The sequence below is a fragment of the Lactuca serriola genome, chromosome 5, assembly GCF_051521515.1.
Source record: "Lactuca serriola cultivar US96UC23 chromosome 5, Lser_US96UC23_V15, whole genome shotgun sequence".
In the NCBI taxonomy this organism is placed as follows: Eukaryota; Viridiplantae; Streptophyta; class Magnoliopsida; order Asterales; family Asteraceae; genus Lactuca; species Lactuca serriola.
The window spans coordinates 258,514,050-258,539,501 of NC_136412.1; the positions used below are offsets into that span (position 1 = coordinate 258,514,050).

The window sequence follows — 25,452 nt, forward strand, 5'->3', positions numbered from 1 at the left end:
GTGATGGGTTCACCATCCTTCATTCAGGTTGTTATCATAGAGGAGATGATTTCATATCGCTCTTGACGAGCACTTTGATGGTAGTGGTCCATCAAATCCTGGTGCTTCTCAAAAGGATAGTAGTCCTCATAGGACTTTTGGATCTTGGCTGTCATAGTGGCCAACATGATGCATGCCACTTTGGTAGCATCTCTTTCGTGTGCCTCATATTCAGCGATCTCCTCATGAGAAGCAGACGGCTCAGGTACCTTAAGCTCCTTGTCAAGGACATATTCTTTGTCCTCATACCAATTGACCATCCTGATGTTCCTGACCCAATCCATAAAGTTGGATCCATCAAAGATGACTCTTCTACAAAGGTTCATGAGAGAGAAGGAGTCGGTAGGGTTAGAGCCAGAAGCATCATTGTTGGAAGACATCTGAAAAAAGAAGAAAGACAAGTTTAGATTAGATATAAAGATAGTCCTTAATAAAACACCCAAATGTAATATTAAGGCTAGGACCCAACACAATATTTTATAACTTAAAAGAGGGATGTCCTAATCCAAGCTATAAAATATTTGAAGGTAGGTGAATGACGATTCACCAATTTCCACCATGAAAAATGAAATAAATTATTAGGTTTTAATTGGTTTTGAAACTCATAGATTCTTTGAGATTCATTGAACTTTTCAATGACATGTTTCAATCTCGAGTGTGCCCTTCAGGTTTTGTGACTGGGATGTCGAGGATCACAAAACAAGGTGTGAAGTAACCATGCAAATTACTTGGTACCCTTAATATTTACCCCTCAATCGATGTGTCATTTAACCACACGCGCTCCACCGATACTATGATAAATATTAAGTTACCCTTTGTCTACCTTGTTAAGTCCAGTTTAGTGTGCCGGTTAACCACACACGCTCCACTAACGACTTAATCAAAGTGAAAAGTGTAATTTAATGGGTTAGCACCTTATTCACATTTTCCTAAAGTAACTAAGATTGGGAATTTATAAAAACATTTAGTTACTTTATATTTATCATACTTTTAATGAAGATTTAAAGTCCTTGTCTTACCCGTGCGGCTAACTACCCCTCACCGATCAAGGAAGCGGTGGGTGAGAGTGGACAATCATTAAGCTGCCATTTTGATAGGCAGCAACCTTATACCCCCCCCCCCCTTATAGACCGGCTTCGTGAATGAGGCCTACTAATGGTAAAACGACTTTGTTCTTATACATATATAATTATTATTAAACTTATAATATTATAAAGTATAAGGGTTGAATTTTAACTTTTAAAATTATAGGGGTTGGAACTAAAGTTTTTAAAGTGACTTTACATGTTCCAAAACTTGAGGACAAGTTTTGTAACTTTCAAAAGTTTTCATCTTTCATAACTTATGAGTTAATGGATTAATAAAATGAGAGACTTTTCATTTTATGTAACCTATGTGTTTAAAAATAGATTTTAAAAGTGTGACTTTTGCTAATCCATAACTTGAGGAAAATTATGGATTTCATTAAAACACATAATGATCATGAATTAAACTAACAAGAAAGTTACAAATAATTCCTATGATCTTCTAGACTCATAAGTTCATGAACAAGCATATCAACAATTTCAAGAATCATAAAATTAACCAAATAAAACTTGAAATTTTGATAATTGCTATTGAAAATGGATTAGTATAACCATTACACCATCTAAAACAAGTTTTATACCACCAAAACAGTTTAGGGTAATGTTTATAGTCCATTTCCAGCAGCAAAGCTCCAAAAACTGCTCACTGGATGACAAACTCGTCGAGTTCAACAAGGAACTCATCGAGTTCATGCAATAACACATAAACTTGGCGAGTTTTTGGCCAGAACTCGTTGAGTTTCCTTGTTTGGGAAGTTTTTGGCTTTTGAAAAACAAGTTTGCATCAAGTATCAAGTAAACAAGCCTAGGCTTTGATACCACTGAAGGGTTTTAAGCCTTCTAACACTCCTATGGTGTACATGCAACCCTAGAAACCTTGGATCTATGTTTTATCTATGATGTTGGATTAGTGTCTGAGTCCATAACTATTTTGGTATGTACTTGAACCGATTATGAGCATGGTCCTTTTGAGTTGTCTTCACCATAGCAATATGTAGGATTAATTAAGAAGAGAAAGGATTAATTATGATTTATTAATATATTATGAGAATAATATATTAAAGGAGAAATCATATTGTTTAATTAATATTAGTCAATAATTAATTAAGAATTAATTCTTGTGGCTAAAAGAGATTAATTAAACTTAGGGGACTGGAATTGTAATTATAAGATAATTGCAATTGGGCTATGGATCACCTTGGAATAATAGGTTGGACGAATTCTATGGGGAAACCAATCAAAGCAAGGAATTGATTGTTATTGCTACATAACAATCAAAGGTTAGATCTAAACCCTATTTTATGTTGATATGATTAATTATATGCTAGATCTAGGGTTTATAGCTTTGGATAGTCAATTGCATGTTTATTAGACAAACTAGATCCAAAAGTTATTAGGGTTTGCATGTACAACATAGGAATGATGTATTGCTCGAAACCCATCAGTGGTATCAGAGCCTAGGGCTGTTTGTTAGTGAATTTGATGCTTACTTGATCGAAAATTGGCTGAAAAACGAATTTTTTTTGAATTATACCAGATTCACGTCGTGAACATTCTATTCACCTCGTGAATCCAGTCTGACAGCATGATTTCGATAATTTTGCCTTAATTTGCTTTGCATAATTACCATAAATTGTTTTATTCAAATAAAAATCAGATTTTTTGTTATGGTAATTGATATTATAATCAAATTAATGGATAATTGTCAAAATTAAGATAATTATTTGTTTTATTAGATAAAGATTGATTATTTGTAATTTTGATTTGAATTATCTTGTGAAAAGTTAAATTAGGTCAAATTTAGATAATTCAAATTATTTGATTAATTTAATTATTTGTAATTTGATCTAGATAGTTTTGAAAAGTTTCAAAACTTGCACTCAAGTTTTGGAATTTAAATTTTGATTAAAAGTTTAATTTTGAAATAGTTAAATTCTGAACCCTCATGTTTTGAAAAAGTTCAGAACTTGCCCTCAAGTTTTGGAATTTAAAATTTGATTTTGAAATGTTAAATTCTAAAACCCTAGTATTTTGAAAAGTTTAAATTACACCCTTACGGATTTGTTAATTAATTAAAGTGTATAAATAAAGAGAGTTAATAAATCCATAAAGTTTTAGTTTATATTTAATTAAACTAAGAGTATAATTAATTAAATTAGACCACCTAGTATTTTAAAAGTTTAAAATACAACCTACACAATATATATATATATATATATATATATATATATATATATATATATATATATATGAGTAAAGAGTCAGGCTTACCGTTAGTAGGTTTCATTCACGAAGTTGGTCTATAAGGGGTGTTTAAGGAAATTGCCTATAAAATGGCGATTGAATGAGTATCCACTCTTACCCATCGCACTCTTGACTAGTGGAGGGTCGCTAGTCGAACGGGTAGGATAGGACAAAAAGAAACCTTCCATTATAAGTATAATGAAGTACAAAGTAACTACATGCTTTTACAAATTCCCAAATTCTAGTTACTTTAAGCAAAATGTGAAATTGTATGCTAATCCATGGAATTAAACTTCGTACCCTTGTCAAACGTTAGTGGAGCGTGTGTGGTTAACCGACACACTAATTTGGGATTGACATTGGTGGCAAAGGGTGGCTCGATGTTTATCATACATCAATAGAGCGTGTGTGGCTAACCGGCACATTGATTAGGTGATAGTAGCATTGAGTATACCTCGTAGATTCGTATGGTTATTCACACCTTGTTTGTGATCATCGGCATCCCAGTCGCAAACTTAAAGGGCATAATCGAGATTAAACATGCCATTGAAAAGTTCAATGAATCTCAAAAGATCTAGGAGTTTCAATTTCTTTTAAAACTTAAATTTCTTTTTCGTTTTTCATGGTGGAAATTGGTAAATCGCCATTTACCTACCTTCAAATATTATGCGACTAGATTACGGCATCCCTCTTCTAGGTTGTAGAGTATTGTGTTGGATCCTAGCCTTGATGTTTCATTTGGGTGTTACATCAAGGATTCTAATCAACTTGACTTGAATTTCTCCCGTTTTGTAGATGTCTGAATCTAATAATGGTCTTCCCAAATCCCATGGAACAAGTTTTCCAAATGGAGATGATATTCCACGATATGATCGAGGAACCAGAGATCATGCTTCACTTCGTCCACCTCTTCCAATTATTCTCCTTGGCCCACAAGTTCGAAGGCTTGAAAAGTTCAAGCTCAATCAAGCCCTTTTGGCAAGTAAACACGAAGATGGGAAACCTATGTGTGCACACGTCTTAGAGATGAAGTCACACATTGACAAGTTAAGGATGTTGGGTGTCGAGATTTTAGGTGAGTTGGCGGTTGACTAGGTTCTTCAGTCACTTCCTGACTCATATAGTGAGTTCGTAAGAGAGTACTATATGATAGACCATGACATGACCCTCATCGATGTCACCTATTTGATTATTGCTGCTGAATCAGCGATGATTTGGCGCACTGGAAAAGCAAAGTTGATTGGTGGATCTGCCTTCCAGACCTCTATAGATATAGGCAATGGCAACGAAAGGCATTCCATGGTCGAAAAGTTTGATCATAAGAGAAAGGCAAAGTCTGAAGTAGTTCTGTGTGCTGTTCCAAAAGAGTCAATTTGCTTTTATTGCCAAGAGAAGGGGCATTGGAGACGAAGCTGCCCAGTCTACCTGACAGATCTAAGAGATGGGAGAGTCAAGATGTTTGGCTCTACTTCAGGTAAAAAAATCCACTATCTAACTCCTTTAAGTTCCTATTCGTAGATTCTTAACACATAATGTGATAAGATTACATTTGAATATTTTGCAGGATCAAAGAAAAGAGAGGAAGCTTGATGGAAGAGCAAGATAAGTCTGATCACGAAGAAATGGATCTCTATCACATGGATTCGAAGATCATATTTTGAGCTTAGAAAGTTATGATAAATTTGTTAGGAATATTTGATTACATAGTTTTTCAGATGATTTTGCATTGTAAGGACGTGTTTTCCGCTACTTTTATGAATAAAATAAATTTTTTAATTTGTCTTGTTTATATATATATATCCTTGCAATAATTGATGTTTGTGCATTTCTATAAATGGATGTGATTCTTAGTTATGTTATTTATGGAAGTGTCAATTTTTTCTAAGTAAGGAAATATTCCCATCACCCAAGTTTCAATTGGACAGAAACTTGGAATCATATGATTTGAATCATGTTATGTATGGAAATCTTGGCACTTAGGAAATTAAGACTAATTCCTTGATCACACAAGTATGTGAGTCAAGTGAAGGACTAAAGGATTGGAACACAATGTTGTGCACTAGTCAAGTTCACCACAAATAACAATAAGACTATTCGTCATAATTTACTAAAAGTCTAGTAAATGTGGTTATACTTACAAGATTAAGTGTAATTCTGAATCATTGAAAGGTTTCAATGAATGGCAGAATTAATAAGAAAAATCAATTAGGCAGAAAGATAAAAGTTTCTCCAATCTAAGAAGAAGGGAGAGTACTTTTTATCGGATTTTATGATCACCTTAATGATTAAGAACCATATCGCAATTGATCCTCTAAGGACATCTTAGTGCACTAGTATGGCTAAGAAGAGGAATCGAAAATTGTTGAAATGGTTAAATCAAAAGGATGAGTCATACTTCGTTCCAAAATCAAGTCTTAGAATGGTACTCCAAGATTGTGAATTGAGTGACACACACTCATCAAATGTGAAGTAGAAAATTGTTTTTCTTACTCTTGCACGTTTGAAATTGGTAAGTTGTGATGTATTGGAGAAGATAAGGACCAACTAAGACCAAATGTGTGTAATGTTTTTGTCTTGATACAGACACACACTAACTCTTGGATATTTGTTTATCAAGAAATGTTTCTTGATAAGAGAATCTAATATGTCAAGAGGTCAGTGGGAGTCTAAAGGTCTTGAAAAGTTTCAAGAACAAATCAAGAAGTAAATCTATTAGACACTAGCACATGACTTGAGGTTTGTAACCTATCGTGTTGACAAAATTTTATTTCTATGTCAATCTAGTTGAATGATTATGCATATGAGTTCTACGAGTTCTCAATTGACTGCATAAGGGCAAACACCTTGTTCAATGAAAGTACATTGACTGGCATAGGTGAGCTGCTAAATAACTTGGAAACAATGGTGGGACCCTTGATGGCAAGAAATTAAGAATGAACAAGTTATGTCCATAAGAGCTTGAATTTGTCACAAACATTATCTTATGATTATGCTTATGACAAATTCAAATGGATAGGAACACATGCACCATAAAATCTAAGTGTCATAAGGTTTCTCTCCTTCATGAAAATGATTGTGAGGAAACGCTTTCACTAAGAGAGATTTTAAGGAGATAGTGATTATGTAAATTGCATCCTCAAATTCAATTATGATTACGGCATCCCTCTTCATAGTTCGAATTGTGAGATTTGGCAATTGGTCCGAACATTTGGGACTTAGTAATATAAGTTCTAAAATAGTTTAGACACACATGTGAGCTATCTAAGGGAAGGTGTATAAGTTTGAGAAGCTTAGATAAAGGCTTATCGAAGCATATCGTGTTAGAAAAGATGAACTTTGGAAGTCAATAAGTATTGTTTTCTATAAGTTTAGCTGGTTTCTGAATACGTCTCAAAGCTAGTGGGAGCATAAATGTTATGCTGGAATGGATATAATCATCATGTTAGTGGGAGCATGATTATTATTTAAGTATTTCAAGTTGGCAACATTAATTATAGAAAAACAAAAGTTTCACTTTGCAAAGTTACAGGAGTTGAAATGTTGTTTTTGCTATAATTAAGGGAGACAATGTTATACTTCATTTCCAATCTAAAAGCTTAGATCGAGAAATTTTAATTGAATTCAGTCAAGGGTATATTTATTATTTGCATTCTCAAAGTTAGATTATGATTACGGCATCCCTCTTCATAGTTCGAATTTTGAGAACACGGAAAATAGAAATATTATGATGATATTATAGTAAGAAACTAGTAAAGTATCACGTTTTTCGTTATGAATTGTATCCCATACGCTTCGGGTATAGGATCGATTGCATATGCTATAATAATCGACCGTTCTATAATCTTCCAAATGCCTAGGGAATTTAGAGGGAAAAAGGAAATAGAATCGGTTTTGACTAAAATATAATTAAACAACTGTCAAGGACAATCTAAGGTTCGCCAAGGATTGGTCGCTTGTGGACAGTTGGAAGTATAGTCATGGATGGACCATATTGACATTATTATGAATAGATAAGACTCTATTTAAAATGAGTTGTCATATGGCAAATATGGAAATGTTTCCTTATTGGGAGTTGGACGTTAAAAATCTATGTCTAAATTAGAAACTTCTATGCAAGAAGGATGTTCAAAGGAATGTACTTTGAATATGAGACTTCATGACTATGGAACAGTCTTGTAAAAATCTCCAATATAGTGCTTTGCAATTTAATTTGCAAGGTCTTGGTGACTTTGGCGCTGTGATATTACGAAAGGACCGTTGCATAAAATGTTAGAATCTAACATATTCTAGTAGTGGCGAGAATTTTGTATTCTTGCACTAATGGGTCAGGAATTGTGAAATGAACATCATTGGAAATGTGTTCATTTGATCTATTTCACAAAGTAAAGACCATAGGAAAACATAGTGTGCATGCTATGAGCATGTGACAATTGTTGTTATAATTCAAGTAAGAAGTTGATTACCCGAAACAACAAATAATGAGTAATCAATATGGTGATTAACCAAAAGGTGTTTTATTTATACTCAAAGGTTTGGGGCCATATATGATTAGTATTATTCTTGTGTTCCACTTTGCATGTTTTGACTTCCCGAATAATAAGATTATTCAAACCCTCCACAGTCGCTCATTCTTTAGAAGTAGAAATGAAAGAAGATTGTCATGAATCTGACTGTAGATTGTCTAAAGTGTCTTAGACATAGAAAAAGTTTGCTACAGGGTTCATGAGTGCTGCTATAATATTAGAGTATTGGAATAAACCTACGCTCACTTGGATCGCTTCATGGATTTTATCATGAGTGATTGGTGAGACGATAATATCTTATATTCTTGAAACCGAGATGTGTAAGTTGTATCTTGCGAGTCGGTTACACATTGATAATATGTAAATGCATCAGTAACTTGGTGTTATAAAACATATTGTTATGTGTGATTCGGTGAGTGAGTACAAGCGAGCATTGAGTCGAAGTTTATCTGTTCCTTTTACCTAAAGTGGGATAAAAGTGATATATGTGGGCTCCTCGATGATTTAATGATGACACCCTAAGTGCTTGGCCAAGCCGGGACTAAGTTGATGTGTTCAATTGTAGTATGTTGTCATTCGTCATAAATCAGAAATCGGGAAACAACACATAGACTGAGAGAATGATTATAATCCATGTCTCATGTCTATGCGATATCTAGAATGGAGGAATATATGATCCATTATCTAAAGGACAGGTTGCTAATAAGATCAGATTTCGACAGTGTCTTTGAGAGCTACGATTGCTAATCGGATTCTACTTGCATTTATGGTTACTAGACTTATACAAGTGGGAGATTGTTGGATTAGTGTCTAAGTCCATAACTATTTTGGTATGTACTTGACCCAATTATGAGCATGGTCCATTTGGGTTGCCTTCACCATAGCAATACGTAGGATGAATTAAGGAGAGAAAAGATTAATTATGATTTATTAATATATTATGAGAATAATATATTAAAGGAGAAATCATATTGTTTAATTAATATTAGTCAATAATTAATTAAGAATTAATTTTTATGGCTAAAATATATTAATTAAACTTAGGGGACTGGAATTGTAATTATAAGATAATTGTAATTGGGTTATGGATCACCTTGGAATAATAGGTTGGACGAATTCTATGGGGAAGCCAATCAAAGCAAGGAATTGATTGTTATTGCTATATAACAATCAAAGGTTAGATCTAAACCCTATTTTATGTTAATATGATTAATTGTATGCTAGATCTAGGGTTTATAGTTTTGGATATTCAATTGCATGTTCATTAGACAAACTAGATCCAAAAGTTATTAGGGTTTGCATGTACAGCATAGGAATGATGTATTGCTCGAAACCCATCATATGATACATGAAAATTTTGTTTTCCAAGGTTCATATCCTATCAAGCATACATGGGAACTTTTAATCATAAAAGTAAACAAGAAAACATACCTTGTAGCAGATTGGATTCCTTGAAAGCCTTGTGAGCCTAGCACCTCAAGTGTGATGCCTCAAATGTCTCACACAACACCAAATGCACTTGGAATAACTTAGAGAGAAATGAATAACACTTAGAAATCGGCTAGCCCTCACTTGTCTTGCTTAGTGGCCGATTTTGGTGAACAAGGTGATGTTTATATTGTGTGTTACAATTAGGGTTACACCATGTAAACCCTAATTGTCATGACCTTTCATTTCCATGACCCCTGAGTTCTATAACCACCATGGAGCATCCATGGAGCATCCTATGGGTTTTATCCCAACCTGATAATCCATGAAGCCTTAGCCCACTATATAAGTATGGATGATTTACACAATCAACCTATATATTTAATTAGTCTTCTTTTGATCACTTAATTAATTCCAAATTAATTCTTGATCAATACTTATTAAATAATACTATTAATATGTTAGAACTTATAATATATTAATAAACCTTAAGTGTTACTTCTCTTATTTTAGTCTATCCAAATGCATGATGTCATGCAACCCAAATGGACCAGCTAATCGGGTCAAGTACATTCCAGAAATAGTTAAGAACTTAGACACCTAATCCAACATATATCGGTCCTTTTAGGATTTTGGCCTGGGTGGGAAAGGTTGTTTATCTCTTGGATATACCCTCAGAGCTCAATCAGATCCATAGCACGTTTCACGTCTCTCAGCAGTGGAAATGTTTGGTTGATGATTCTGCAGTGGTTCCATTGGAGGATATTCAGGTGGATGATCGCCTGAATTATATTAAGAGACCGATTGCCATCCTTGACATGAAAATGAAGGATATGTAGGACAAGAAGGTGGTTCTAGTAAAGGTGCAATGGCAGCACCACAAAGGTTCATAATAGACGTGGGAGCCTGAGGTTGAGATGAGGGAGCATTATCCAGAGTTGCTTGCAGCGACATACTTCGAGGACGAAGTTTGATTCAAGTGGGAAAGAGTTGTAACATTTGAATTCCAGGTATTCCTCTTTTTCCCTCAAACTTAAAACTTTTTTTCATTTGGATCCCTGGCCAGTGCATTGGGCGTATGTGAGGAATACGTTGGGCGTACTGGGCCGATAACTTGGTCGTGGAGGCATCCACGCACGTTGGGCGTACAGCCACCTGGGACAAACCCTAATTTTTTAGGTTTAAGCCCTATTTAAACACCTTAAGTTACTCTTGGACATTCTTATGATCAACCTCCACCTCTCCAAACCATGAGAATGAAACTCTAATTGCCATTTGAGTGTTTTGAGCTTGGAAGTGACCTTTGAGGGTGTTTTTGGTGATCTTGAAGGAAGAAGAGATCTTGGAAGTTGCTTGTGGATCCAGAACCATCACCAACTTAGAAAGATTTTGGGGGTTTAAAGCTCTTAACTTGATGGTTCTTTATGTTAGATCTAGTTTAAGGATTGATTTTGTGCATTTTAGGCTGCCTTAAGTCATGCTTCGGAGTATAAGCTACTCCAGAAGTTAGGAATGCTAGATCTTAGCCTCTCTGATGTTCCTTGTGCATAAAAATGCTATCTTGATGTGTTATATTGGACCATGCATGAGTTAGGGCTCTTATTATGGGTCTCAATGGTCAAAAGCGAGTATTGGGTCCCATTAAGTCATGCAAAACTATAAAGTTGCCAACTTTACATGTTTAGACCTTAAAATTATGTAGATATGAGGTTTGGACGTTAAGGTCTTAAGGGATTAAGACCCTTGACTAGCTTTTAGGACTCTGTCCAGTATGTCAGGCGTACTCCTTAGTACACTACACGTACTGGGTCAACATCCTGCTTCCGGGTCAACGCGCGTACGCGGAGCATGCGTGTTGGGTACGCATGGTGTACACCTAGCTGTGGGCCTCCTTCGATTTTGGGTCACTCATGGGCTATAGAATTTTGGGCCTTGAATATCTTATGGACTTGAGCCATTTTAGAGCTTCAGGTGCTACTTAGTTTGGGCCATTTGAGGAAGGGTAAATTGGTCTTTTATGCTTAGAATCGAGAATTATGAATTTAAAGTCTCGGTTATGGTTTATAACCCAAAATTTAAAATAAGGAATTATTTGGTGATATTTAGTGCGGAGATTTCCCGGATCAGTAGTCCGAACGTTTATCTGATTTTTCAACAGTTTGAGGTGAGTTTCCTCCCAGTGCTTAGCGGGTCGAAGGCACCAATGTCGACCCATGGATTATGATCATCTGTATGCTAGTTGTTTGGGTGACCTTGCACGTGTGTGTGTGTGTATTTTATGTATGTCGGGCGAGGCCTGATGCTAAGCGGGGCCTGATAGGTGTGATGGGCGGGGCCTATCACAACAGAGACATATATGATTTGAGCAGGGCTCAAGCCTGATGGCTATCGGGCATGGCCCACTGTATGTTTGATATGTATGGTATGAGGTATTTTGTGGAACTCACTAAGCTTCATTCTTAAGGCTTTTAGTTTATGTTTCAGGTACTTCCGGATCGAAGGGGAAGAGCTTGAGATGATCACATCACACACTCCATGATTTCCACCTTGATGTATTTGGGATGATTGATTGGCATAGTCTGGTTTTCCCTTATGGTCTTATAAACATGTTTGGTTGATGGTTTTATTATTATGAAAACGAAAATTTTGGTTTTAAATTTTGGGACGTTGCAATCTTAGAGCAACCCATACCTGTTATCCTTGGATCCATATCTGGATTAATCAGCGGGTCATCCGATCCATTGCTTTTTGGGTGCACCAAATCTTACAAGTTACCCAAATAAGCATCCATTTTGGATTTAATCCAATCGGACTCATCGCCCAACCATTCTTTACCCCAGAAATACGAATGAAGCAAGATAGCACCCCATAAGTCAGACTCATAAAATCATTTCCACCAATAAACTTTCCAACTTTACCCATTGAGGCATCACCACAAAGCAATATCTACAAACCTAAATCCATTAAGTCCTTCAAAGGCCAAGTTCTTGTGCACGAACTTAAGATAACCTAAACTTGGACCTTTTTCTTACTCCACAAAAGTCCAAGAGCCTTGAAAGTGTCATAATAAGCTTTGGAGTTCCTCAAACTCCAAAATCATACATGAAAGGGACCAAAACCATTCATAAAGATCATAATCTTGAATCAAAGAGAACAAAGGTAAAGATACAAACTTTATACCTCAAATGACTCAGGAATTTAAAGAAGATGATGGATCTAAGCTAGCTCTTTGCTTCCTTGCACCAAGATGGAGTTCTTTCTTCCTCAAGCTTCATAAAATCATGAAAGAAAGCTCAAAACTAAGCCAATAAACTCACAAAAATGGAAGGGAGGCTAGGGTTTGAAAAGGGGGAATGCAGGTTGAAGAGAATACCCTAATCCAAGGGTTAAGGTCTTTAAATATGGGAGAAACCCTAAATATTGGGTTTGGTATGCTACCATGTCATGGCCATCATCTTGCTAAGTCGTGGAATCCAGCCATACATGCTTCTTTATTATGTGTCATGACCATGTCATGGTCATTACCCTTCCATGCGGTAGCATAAGTTTTTTTTCCCAAAAACCTCATCTTTGAAATCTTTAAGTCTTCAAATGGTCAAATCAGGAAAATGAATGGACCCTCTCTTGTGATGGAATATTGTTAGTGTTTTTGGGCCTTTCAGCTAGGTGTCTGTCCATTATTGGTTCGTTAACAATCATCTAGATTGTACTTCCTTGTTCTGGCGTTGAAAATACCATTATTGAATCTCCATGTAAATGAACTATATAAGTATCATTTTCGACATTTTACATGCATATATCGATAACGCATTAGTGGAGTTCATGTTGTTTGGTGTCATAAGATTATAACTGGGACCATAGAAATATGCCCTTGACCATTTGTTTGGATTTTTGGCTTTTAAGTATTCTTATTATTTTTTTTTCCAAAAATCTCATCAAAATCTAACACTTTGTATGCTTTGGCTACTTTCCATAACAAAACTTTTGGTTCTAACTTTTCTTGAACTTTGGTCACAAGTTTCAAAAAATACAATGACCATACACAACATGCTGAACATTTGAGAATATATTTTCAATGACGATGACAATTATCACACCCTAGGTCAATGATGGAAAAGCCGGGCTGCACGACATTCGAAAGTTGGATCACATATATTAAACATACATTGAATAATAAAAAACAATATATATATATATATATATATATATATATATATATATATATATAACATAAATATCATTTCCATTTTGGATAAAAATATCGCATCAAAATTTGTCTTTAAAATACTAAATTTCTAATACAAAAGGTGTCTTGACAGTTAGGCATAAAAATAAATGGTAATAGACTTCCAGTAGCTCCATCGACCGACTGTTGCTTGAGAGAGTGCGATCTTTCATCTCTCGGTTTCTTAGGAATACATGTAATTTTGAAAAGGTCATCATAATTTTGGTAAGTTCAAATGTTTTGTATACTTTGAAAATACTTTTCATGTGTAACTTGGTTAAATTGTATAAGTATTTTAATTTATGTTTATAAGGTACCTTTAATTCGAAAATAGTATTCTACTGTTCATAGGTACTTATAGCTTTCGTATTTTTCTTATTGTTTGTCTTATGTACTACTGAAGTATTAGTGTATTCTTATCTCAGGTGTATGCTTATGGGAAAAGAGTGCTTCTATTCTTAAGAATTGGTTGACCGATGGTGAGCTTTTATACTTAATGTAGGTTAAATGGATACCGTTCAATCTTAACCTATGAAATTGTTTACTTAAGACATGAATAGAGTTTCAATGTTTTTTATAGTTTATTTATGATTATAAATATCTAATCAAATCCAACTGACAGAGTGACGGTATGATATAATTATCCTATTGGAGTGACGGCGTAATAAACTACAACTATCTGTTTGAGTGGGTTAATGACATAGTATACTACAATTATCCTTTTGAGTGGAGTGACGATATAATATTTCTATAGTTATCTGTTTGAATCGAGTAGAGTGATGACATAATTTACTACAATTACCCTTTTGAGTTGAGTGAAGACATAAATACTATAATTATCTATGAGAATTCGGCAGCGTAACGATTATATGCAATGTTATCTTTTAGATTGGGTCGGAAGAATGATTAGGTACTATATTACCCTAGAGATTTTGTCAGAGTAACGGCTAGGTATAATATTTATCATAAAGTTTGTGTATAGTACTAACTAGGTATAATATTATCCATAAATATTTGGACATGATATCTACCAGACATAATATTATATCTTAAAAGCTTATGAGAGTGATGATATATAGGAATTATATTGTGTAAAAATAATAATATTTATAACACAACGATAATATTGATATGATAGTAAGTTAACATGTATTCCCCCTATATTTGAGAAAAGCTTTGAAAAACGGACCATGAAACTCACCCTTGAAGTGTGCTTTAATCTACATTTTCTTCTTGTCAAAAACTGGTCAAGGGGTCGAGACTGCTCGGGGTCAAGGGAAAAAGATTTAAATAATAATAATAATAATAATAATAATAATAATAATAATAATAATAATAATAATAATAAAATGAAACATTTTCTAAAAGAAATATAGGAAGAAAAGAAACCATTCTAAGGAAACTAGTTTGTGAGTGAATGGGGAAGTGAGGGGACAGGGGCAACATTTATAGGCTGAAAAAGTAAGAGGCGATGCATACTTTTTAAGGCACGCTACTTCGATCCAGTGTATGACTGCAACGTGTTTGATTCTAGTAGGTCTGCGTCACCCTTCAAGAGGATTTTCACGTCGGGCACTACGCGCTTATGCATGCACCTGAAATGCGGATTTTTGTAAATTATGTATCTTCCTCATACGAGCTCCATTTTGACGTTTTTTGTTTACACGCGTAGCTATCGACGAGTAATACGACTTTATTTTAGATTGCATTGGCTACTTCCGACTTTATTTTTATCCCTTATTTTTATATGTTTAAATGATTTTGAATAAATCATATCTCTCTCGAACAGACGCCGTTTTTTGTATTCCTTGCCTCACTGGTCTTGTATCGAGAACTACTTCGATTCTCCTTTATAGATTTTAGGCAAAAACTTGACCGATTTTCCTTTAACTTTTTAGGTCATACGTTCCTTGTGCGCGGTTGATTTTGATATTTTAGAAAATTCATATCTCATTCATATAAAGTCATACTTTTAAGAAATTTATATTTCTGGGATCGGCACGATACATACTTTCGGAATATGTTATTATTTCTTTAAATAACATAATTTTTCACACTTATTTTTATACATTACATACAGTTTGGCTTATTTTTCTTATGTATTTTAATGCGAAATCTCATATTTTTATCTTAGATTGATAAATATTACGTATTATCTCTATTATAGATGATGTTTGTCACTATTAGCGATTAACGATCAGTGACAATATTCGCAATTGTCAGAACAATCGTTGGTGTCCTATCAGAAATGAAGGTTAAACGTATTAAATGTATTGAGTGGTCGATGCAATCATGTTGTTTTAATAGGAACCATGAATAGGTCTCCATGCACTTACTCTTGCTTGTTCTATATGTAATATACAAAACTTATTTTAGAAAAAACTAGAAAGAAATAAAATGACCAATAAAAACATAAATGAAAAATCTTTTTGGATTTTTTAAACTTTTCTAATTTTTTTTGGATTTTAAAAAAAATTAAATTTTTTTTTTTTGGATTTTTAAAATAAAAATGACAAAATAAAAACATTTTACAAAAAGATAGGAAATCCCTTCCCCAAACTTAAAATTGAGCATTTTTTAGGGAAGAGTGAAAGACGACTACTCGGAAAGGGGTGTAAAACGACGGTTGTTTCCGTCCATGGAAACCATTAATAGCATGGTGCCCTTCAAGTCACCCTTTGGGTCGCATATATCATGAGGGTACATATACAACATTTGAGGAAGGCTTGTAGTTACAAAAAAAAAAATCAAAATAAATTAAAGAAGGAGGCGGAATATACTATATAAACATATGAAATCATAAAATAAAATAAAAATAAAAATAAAACAAAAACAAAAACAAAGATTACCATACAACCGAGGGGATAAAGAACTTAAATTGGTATTAATCATTTATTTGAATGCATGCAGTATTCCATGATTATGCTTATCCAAGTTGTAATAGTACACATGGTGTCTAGAAAACGATTCCTCTAGTGGCCCTTGGAAGTTTAAGTGCATATTGTTGTTAACCTAATAATATTTTGGGCTTTATTTTGTATTGGGTTTTATGATTGGGCTTTTTCGCTAGGAAACCCTAATTAGCTTATCTATATATTATGTCTTTCCTTTTCATTGTATTTGTACTTCTCTTTGATAATAATATGAAACCCTAGCCGTTATATGTATTTCATTTGTTAGTTTACATGGTATCAGAGCTCGGTTGATTATCTGTAGTTTTTCGTTTTTTTTTTTGTGGCGAGTACTGTTTACCGACACTATTCATCGGGGCTATTACTGTTCACTGACACTGTTCATCGGAGTTACTGTTCAACGATTACTGTTCATCGCGAAATTACTGTTCATCGGAGTTACTGTTCACCGATTACTGTTCATCGACACTGTTCACCGACGAGTACTGTTCACGGTTACTATTCATCGGCACTATTCACGTGTATTGTTCATTGTCACCATTTGCAATTTTGGGGTATGCCTTTTTTGCTCGTTTATGTATTTGGTTTGGTTTGATTTGTTCGTTTGTCGGTTTTGAGGGTTTCGTTTTCGTCTAGCTTTGTTGATTTCGAGATCTTGATCATTTTTTTGCTACTACTCGTATTTACAATTTGACTGATATTGAAATATGGCCCCAAGAGATGATTCTCTTCAGTCCATTAGTATTCAACTTGATGGCAAAAACTATGCCTATTGGAGTTATGTTATGAAACATTTCTTGCGGGGCAAGACTATGTGGGGGATTGTTACAGGTGACAAGAAGAGACCAACAGACGAGAAGGCCGCTAATTATGAAACCTTACTGGATTTATGGGAGACTGATAACTCCAAGATCATTACTTGGATTAAGAATTCTGTCATCCAGTCTATTTGTACTCAGTTGGCGAAGTATGACACGGCAAAGGAGGTTTGGGATCACTTGGCTAGGTTGTATACTCAGTCTAACTTTGCAAAGCAGTATCAGTTAGAGTTTGATATTCGAGCCCTCCAACAGAACAATCTTAGTGTTTAGGAATTTTATGCAGTTATGTCGGATTTGTGGGATCAGTTAGCTCTTACAGAACCTGATGTGTTGAAGGCTTTTAAGCCTTATATTGATAGAACGGAAGATCAACATTTGGTTCAGTTCTTGATGGCATTACATTCAGATTTTGAAGGTCTGCGTGGATCAATCTTGCATCGTACACCTCTTCCCACTGTTGATTCGGTTGTTCATGAGTTGATTGCTGAAGAAACTCGTATCAAGTCCCATGCTGACAAAGCTCCCAATACAGCCACTCCTGCTGTCTTTGCTGTTTCACAACGAACCCAGTCTTCAAACCAAAATCGTCCCAGAGTTGCATTTGATGAGTGTGCTTTCTGTAAGAAGAAAAACCATTGGAAGGCAAATTGTCCTTTACTGACAAGCAAGGGAAATCAACAGCAACAACAAACAAGATCACCAGCACACTCTCAGTCTTCACAGCAGAACAAGTCTTCTGGACAGTCACGTCCCTCTTTTTCATCTTTTAGGCCAGCACAGTACGTTGCTGCTACACCTTCACTTGAGAATGAAACAGATTTCACACCACCATCATCCTTGGATCCACAGATTGTTGAGCAGTTCAGACAGTTCTTAGCTACCAATCCAACTGCCATGTCAGCTTCCATGTCTCATTCAGGTCTGTCTTCATCCAACACGTCAGGTATTCCTTCATCCTTGTGGATATTGGATTCTGGTGCATCTCATCACATGTCACCACATTTTTCATCTTTTGCTTCATTATCTTCTCGTACACCTGTCTCTGTTATGTCTGCTAGTGCTACACCCATGTCAGTAGAGGGTGTTGGTTCTATTGTCACTCCTTATATATCTTTAACAGATGTGTATTACATTCCTACACTTGCTTTGAATCTTGCATCGGTCAGTCAGTTGTGTAAATCTGGTTGTTGGGTCTTCTTTTCTGATTCATTATGCTGTGTACAGGACATTCGGTCTCGGAGGGTGATTGGGATAGGCCGTAGACTTGGGGAGCTTTATGTCTTGGAGCAGCTACATGTTGCTGATGTTGCTGCATCTAGTGTCGATTTGTCATCTTTTCGTTTAAACCCTTCATCGTCTCCTTTTTATCTTTGGCATTCTCGTTTCGGACATGTTTCAGCGTCTCGTTTAATATTTTTGGGTTCCACTGGTGTGTTAGGCTCTTTGAAATTTGATGATATTTCTGATTGTTGTGGTTGTAAACTGGGAAAATTTTCTGCTTTACCGTTTAATAAAAGTGTCACTCGTTCTGTTGCTCCCTTTGATATTGTGCATTCTGATGTGTGGGGTCCCTCTCCGATAACCTCCAAGTCAGGAGCTAACTATTATGTTTCATTCATTGATGATTACACTCGTTATACGTGGGTTTATTTTATGAAGCGCAGGTCTGACTTTTTCACCATAGATAGTGAATTCAGAGCTATTGTCAAGACTCAACATTCTGCTGTCATAAAATGTTTTCGGTGTGATATGGGAGGAGAATTTACCTCCAATGATTTTAAACAATTATTGGCATCTGATGGCACTATACATCAATCATCTTGTACAGACACTCCTCAGCAGAATGGTGTTGCAGAAAGAAAACATCGACATCTCCTAGAAACTGCTAGATCCTTACTACTCTCTGCTCAAGTTCCCAATATGTTTTGGGGAGAATCTGTTCATACCGCTACTTATGTTATTAATCGCATTCCTACTGCGTACACTTCGGGGAAGTCTCCTTATGAAATGTTGTTTGGACAACTCCTAGATTATTCTTCATTACGAGTGTTTGGGTGTACATGTTTTGTCTTGAAGCCTCATGTAGAGAGAGATAAGTTGTCTTCAAAATCAGCTCTTTGTGTTTTACTGGGATATGGTATTGGTCAGAAAGGTTATCAGTGCTATGATCCTTCAAATCAGAAATTGTATGTATCTCGCAATGTCACCTTTTTGGAGCATATTCCATTCTATAGCATTCCTGTTCGGTCACATGATGCAACCCGAGAGCAGCTCTGTACTATTGATCCGTTTAGCATTGACATTGATGATCCACTACATGTCACTGATCCACCACTTGCTGCTGATCCACCACATGTGGCTGATCAAGCACCTATCGTTGATCCTCTGCCTACAAATCATCAAGACCCCCCTCCATCGAGACCTTATCGTAATAAGAAGTCCACAAAGCTTCCTGAATTTGTCTATTCCTCTTACTCACCGGCTTTTGCCTCTTTTATTGCTAATGTACATCGTCTCTCTGAGCCAACATCCTATAAAGAGGCCATTTCTGATCCCCTTTGGCAGACTGCTATGGCTAAGGAACTTGCAGCTCTTTATCAGACTCATACATGGGATCTGGTTCCGCTTCCACCTGGAAAACACACGATTGGTTGTCGTTGGGTTTATAAAATCAAAACAAAGTCTGATGGATCCGTTGAGCGTTATAAAGTCAGACTTTTTGCGAAAGGGTACGCGCAAAAGTATGGTATGGATTATGAGGAGACGTTTGCACCTGTTGCAAAAATGACGACTGTTCGCACCTTGATTGCAGTTTCTTCCATTCGTCAATGGAAGATTTATCAAATGGATGTCAAGAATGCTTTCTTGAATGGCGATCTTCATGAAGAAGTATACATGTCTCCTCCCCCTGGTATTGCTCACCGACTAGGTGAAGTTTGTCGACTTCGGAAGGCTCTATATGGCCTCAAACAAGCCCCTCGTGCTTGGTTTGAGAAATTTTCTATGGTGATTACTTCTCTTGGTTTTCAACCAAGTAACCATGATTCGGCTCTATTGATTCGATGTACGAATGCAGGGCGGATTATTCTTTCCTTGTATGTCGATGACATGATTATTATCGGTGATGATCATGATGGTATAAAGTCTTTAAAGCGTGATTTGGCTCACCGTTTTGCTATGAAAGACTTGGGATTACTTCGTTATTTCTTGGGGATTGAAGTTGCTCAATCTCCAAAGGGTTATCTTTTATCTCAAACGAAGTATATTTCAGATTTGTTTGAACGTGCACGACTCACAGATAATCGAATAGTTGATACGCCTATAGAGAGTAATGCAAAGTACTCTCCAACTGATGGTGTCCCATTATCAGATCCAAGTCTTTATCGTACCATTGTTGGGAGTTTGGTTTACCTGACTGTCACTAGACCGGATATTGCTCATGCAGTTCATGTGGTTAGCCAGTTTGTCACAGCTCCTACTACTGTTCATTGGGGAGCTGTTCTTCGTATTTTGAGATATTTATGTGGTACTCAGTTCCGCACTCTTATGTTTCCTTCTTCATCCTCTCTTGAGTTGCGTGCCTATAGTGATGCAAATTGGGATAGTGATATTTATGATCGTAAGTCCACTACTGGGTATTGTGTTTTTCTTGGAGATTCATTGATATCATGGAAAAGCAAGAAACAAGATGTTGTTTCTCGATCTTCTACAGAATCTGAGTATCGAGCCATGGCTATCTCCACTTGTGAGATTGTTTGGTTGAGATGGCTTCTTGCAGATATGGGCGTTCACATCTCTCAGCCTACCCCTTTGTATTGTGATAACGAGAGTGTGATAATGATTGCCAATAATTCAGTGTTTCATGAGCGCACAAAGCACATTGAGACTGACTGTCATTTCACACGTCATCATCTCCAGAAGGGCACTATCTCCCTTCCTTATGTTCCTTCCTCTTTGCAGATTGCTGATATTCTTACGAAGCCGTTGACTGCTCCTCGATTCCATTTTCTGTCTGACAAACTCTCAATGCTTATTGCTGTTGCATTGTGAGTTTGAAGGGGGGTGTTAACCTAATAATATTTTGGGCTTTATTTTGTATTGGGTTTTATGATTGGGCTTTTTTCGCTAGGAAACCCTAATTAGTTTGTCTTTATATTATGTCTTTCCTTTTCATTGTATTTGTACTTCTCTTTGATAATAATATGAAACCCTAGCCGTTATATGTATTTCATTTGTTAGTTTACAGTTGCTTCGAAGGTCATGTTGGTTTGTATGAAATATTTATTTTGTACTTTGAATTAAAATTCATTTGGATGCCACTTCACACGAGACTATGTTATGATTATTAGCTAAAACCTCAGGCATTAAATGACCCAACACTCTTTTGTTTTCCTGGTGATGGTTTAAATTCAGTAGTTGTGCTGGAAGAACAAATGTGTTTGTTGACATATAATAAACATTATCCATATAGTTGAACATGTCTATAAAAATGGTAAGCCATACAATTTGAGCGGTCCACGTAGGAGGTCAATTACGGAAAGCTAGTAATATTTTGGACGTGCCATGAGCTTGAACCCTATACCTCATGTGTGGAATTCCACTCCTCAACCACTAAACATGTCCTTAATAGTGTGAATAAACTGAAACAAATGATTAATCCATTTAATCATATTAATTAAGCTACACCTGATTTGCGATGCCACACTATAAAAACAAGTGCTTAGCATTTTATCTCTTTATCACCACACAAACATAATGTTGAAGGAATACCTACTCTTATAGCCTCCAAATTAACTGTCGTACAGATCCTTAAGTAATACCCTCCAAATTAAGACATTAACTGTGTGAGACCAAAACTATTCCATCGAGTGGGCATATTGTCATCTCCCAACATGGCATCATCAATATGTTGTCTCATACATGCCACATAAACTACTTCATCCAAAATTAACTCCGAGAATCATTTGTTTACTTTCACGGTCGAAACAAATGCATCCATATACGACATTAAGTCTGAGAGCTGATTTGATTCAACCATATACCTCGTACTGGTCTCCTCCATGCAACCTCGCCCACTGCTAGGTTGCATTATGCCATATGTAATTGATTAAACAATCTTTTTAACATGAAATCGGTCCTTAAGATTCGTATTTCCCATCCACGACTCCTTACAAAACTAAGTATTTTAGATAGGAGTAATCCTTTTTCACCAATACGATTCATAAAAGCAACAATTAATTAATGTTTGGCCAAACCCTACCCATCTTCTGTTTTTCACCATCAAACCTCACACACCCACTAGCACGATAAGTGTTTTTCATTACCTCATTCCATAAATATTTTTTCTCATTATCGAACCTTTACCTCCATTTTTATAACAACAGTCAGCCGAAAGCAAACAAGCTCCCAACCCCAACTCTCCTTTCTCTTTGGAACTCACGATCTTGTCTCATTTACCCGAATTAAGTTTCATGTCGTTCGTCTTCCTAAAAAAACTTGGCTCTAATCGACACTAGTTGTCTATAAAAGCTTTAAAGAAAGACATAAAACAAATTTCCAAACTTTCAAAGACAAGTTTAGTTAAAGTGAGGTGACTCTTAATAGATAACATCTAAATCTTCTATTTACACCATTTGCTCTTACGGTTTAGGCTATTGGGTGTGCGTAACATGTTATTACATGTTATCACACCTTAAGTGTCCATCTCATCATGCTAGTCATATTTTTGGTGTTATAACACTCAAAGTGAAAATATGTAACACCAAATAACATGCGATAACACCTATCATTTTCTATTTATTTACTTTTGATGTTTTTAATTTCTATTTTTCTATTTTGTTTTATTTTTATAATTTATGTCATAATATTTTTTAGAAAACATATAACTAAATAAAACATAATTAAAATAATACTTAATTAAAGATACCATTTTAGAAATAAAAACGACATTCCAACGTAAAAAAACATTGACCGAAAACATAATAAATTTAAAATTATAAAACCGATACACTATTCTTCGCCTAAATATTTCTGCTTGATCTTCGCCTTCATTTTTCGGAGCACCTCTAACTGTCTCGGTGACATATTCTCAATGCGATCTTCCTCGACTTCTCGACGAAGGAACTCCAAATGATCCCGTTACAACTCATATCTTTTACACGTGATTTCGTTGTGATCGTCAAAATTCTGTTTCATTTCAGCTTCCTCTCGACGTCTACTTTCGCCTTCCTCCGCGTGTCGTTGAGCACGACTCATTTCGTTGTGGCCTATCGGTCATCGAGGTGGGGAGATCTCTTCAATGTCGTTGAAGTCATCCGATATCACATCTGTGTCCTCATTGAGGTTGATGTACGTGCGTGCGTCCGAAACTTCGACCGAACCCGAGCCACGAGACCTCTTCGATTGTTGTTTCGTAAATGTGTCTGTTTTATTCTATTTTGGGTCTTCCTTGACAATCTCCCAAATCTTTTCGTGCTCGAAAACGTGACCAGTCTCGACATGAAATTGGTCCCTCGCTGCTCTATAAACGTCAAAATCGGCTTTGCTTGTGTGATGAAAGTTTGTTGTAGACGGAATTGAACTTGGTGCACTTCTTGCTTATTTGAGTCCATTTGCTCCTCGACATATCATGATTGCGATAGTCTCTATCATTCTTCAAAATGCTACGAAATTTCTCGATCACGGCCTCCCAAAAAGCAAATTTTCTCATATCGTTTCTGTGCGTTGGATTTTTTGATGTCCCGTACCATGCCACCACCAACACGTATTCTTCCTCCGCATTCCACCATGTTGAAGGTTCATTTTCCGATTGCTCCACCGCGACCACTTTCTATTTCCTTCATGCTCTCCCTTTGGTGGCCGTTTTTTTTCGGCTCCCCCTCGCTTGCGTCTCGGGTACCGTTTCTTGCGTGGGTGGTGGTTGTGTGTTATTTTGTTGCATTGTAGCGAATGTGTTGAAACGGTTTTGTGGAAGGGTTGTAGGGAATTGTGGTGGGGGTGAAGCGGGATTGAAAAAATTATGCTAAGTGTTGAGGATGTTCGCGTACACCTCATATTGTGCAAACCGAGAAGTAGAGGTGTATTTGTGTTTGGAGAAGGAGTGTTGGGATTTTGATCCATATGATTTTTTTTTTGTAAAAAAATGAATTGAGGATATGTAAAAATTTAAAGTGAGAAATGGTGAGTGATATTTGAATTGAAAATGTGTCTCTTTGTGTGTGTGTGTGTATGTATATATATATATATATAGAGAGAGAGAGAGAGAGAGAGAGAGGAAGTTAGGTTCAAAGGTTTTTACTATTTATTATGTGCACGCAGGATTGATTCTGGACCAATCATTTTAGTTATTTTAAGAAAATAATTAATGCATATTAAATGTTGAATAGTTAATTAATAATCATTATATTTTCAACATATAATATGCATTAATTACTTTCTTAAAATAAATAAAATGATTGGTCTACAATCAATCATACAGGCACACAATAGATAGTTAAAACACAATAATCTAACCTTGTATATATATCGGCCTGGCGGTCTGCAACTGATTACGATTAGAGGTGTTTGGCGGAAATTGGTCAATATCAATTAAACTCATGGTAGGTGGTCCTCGGCGGTCCTTGGCGGGAAGATTTTAAAAAAATCAAAATTTCAAAATTTCAAATATTACACCAAAATTTTTAAAACTTCAAAATTTTAAATTTTTAAATATTTAAATTTCCAAATATTATACAAAATATTTCAAAATTTCAAAATTTAAAAAATTTAAATTTTCAAATACTATTTTTTCTTAGGATTAGGGTTGTTCACTATTTGGATGAAACCGAATTGTCCAATTGGACAATTTGGTTCGGATATTTGGATTTTGGATTGTTTTCAACAAAACCGAATTATTATTTTGGATTTTGAATTGGTTTTGGTTTATAAAATAAGAACCGAATAGTCCAAAAAAAACGAATAACAATTTATTATTTATTTATTTTTAATATATCTATAATTATTTACTGATTTTATAATTTATTTTTTCAAATAAGTTTAAAAAGTTTTACCTGATAAAAAATATTAATATGTATTTTCTTTCAAAAGTTTTTTATCTATAAAATGTTAAACTATACCTTCTTAGTAGTTGTTTATAAATTTTAAATCACAACTAAATAATTGGTTTTTATTTCTTGT

The 25,452-nt window shown here is 35.4% G+C and overlaps 1 protein-coding gene across 1 annotated transcript; it reads left to right on the forward strand.

The window, feature by feature from the left end:
• Positions 1–17,163: 17,163 nt before the first annotated feature.
• LOC145050409 (uncharacterized) lies at positions 17,164–17,547 on the forward strand. Its single transcript, XM_078998665.1, has one exon. It carries the CDS (start codon positions 17,164–17,166, stop codon positions 17,545–17,547), a length of 384 nt encoding a protein of 127 aa, XP_078854791.1.
• Positions 17,548–25,452: the final 7,905 nt, after the last annotated feature.

Coding starts and splice junctions, on each gene's coding strand:
- LOC145050409 (XM_078998665.1), top strand. CDS start 17,164: ATGGCCCCAAGAGATGATTCTCTTCAGTCCATTAGTATTCAACTTGAT.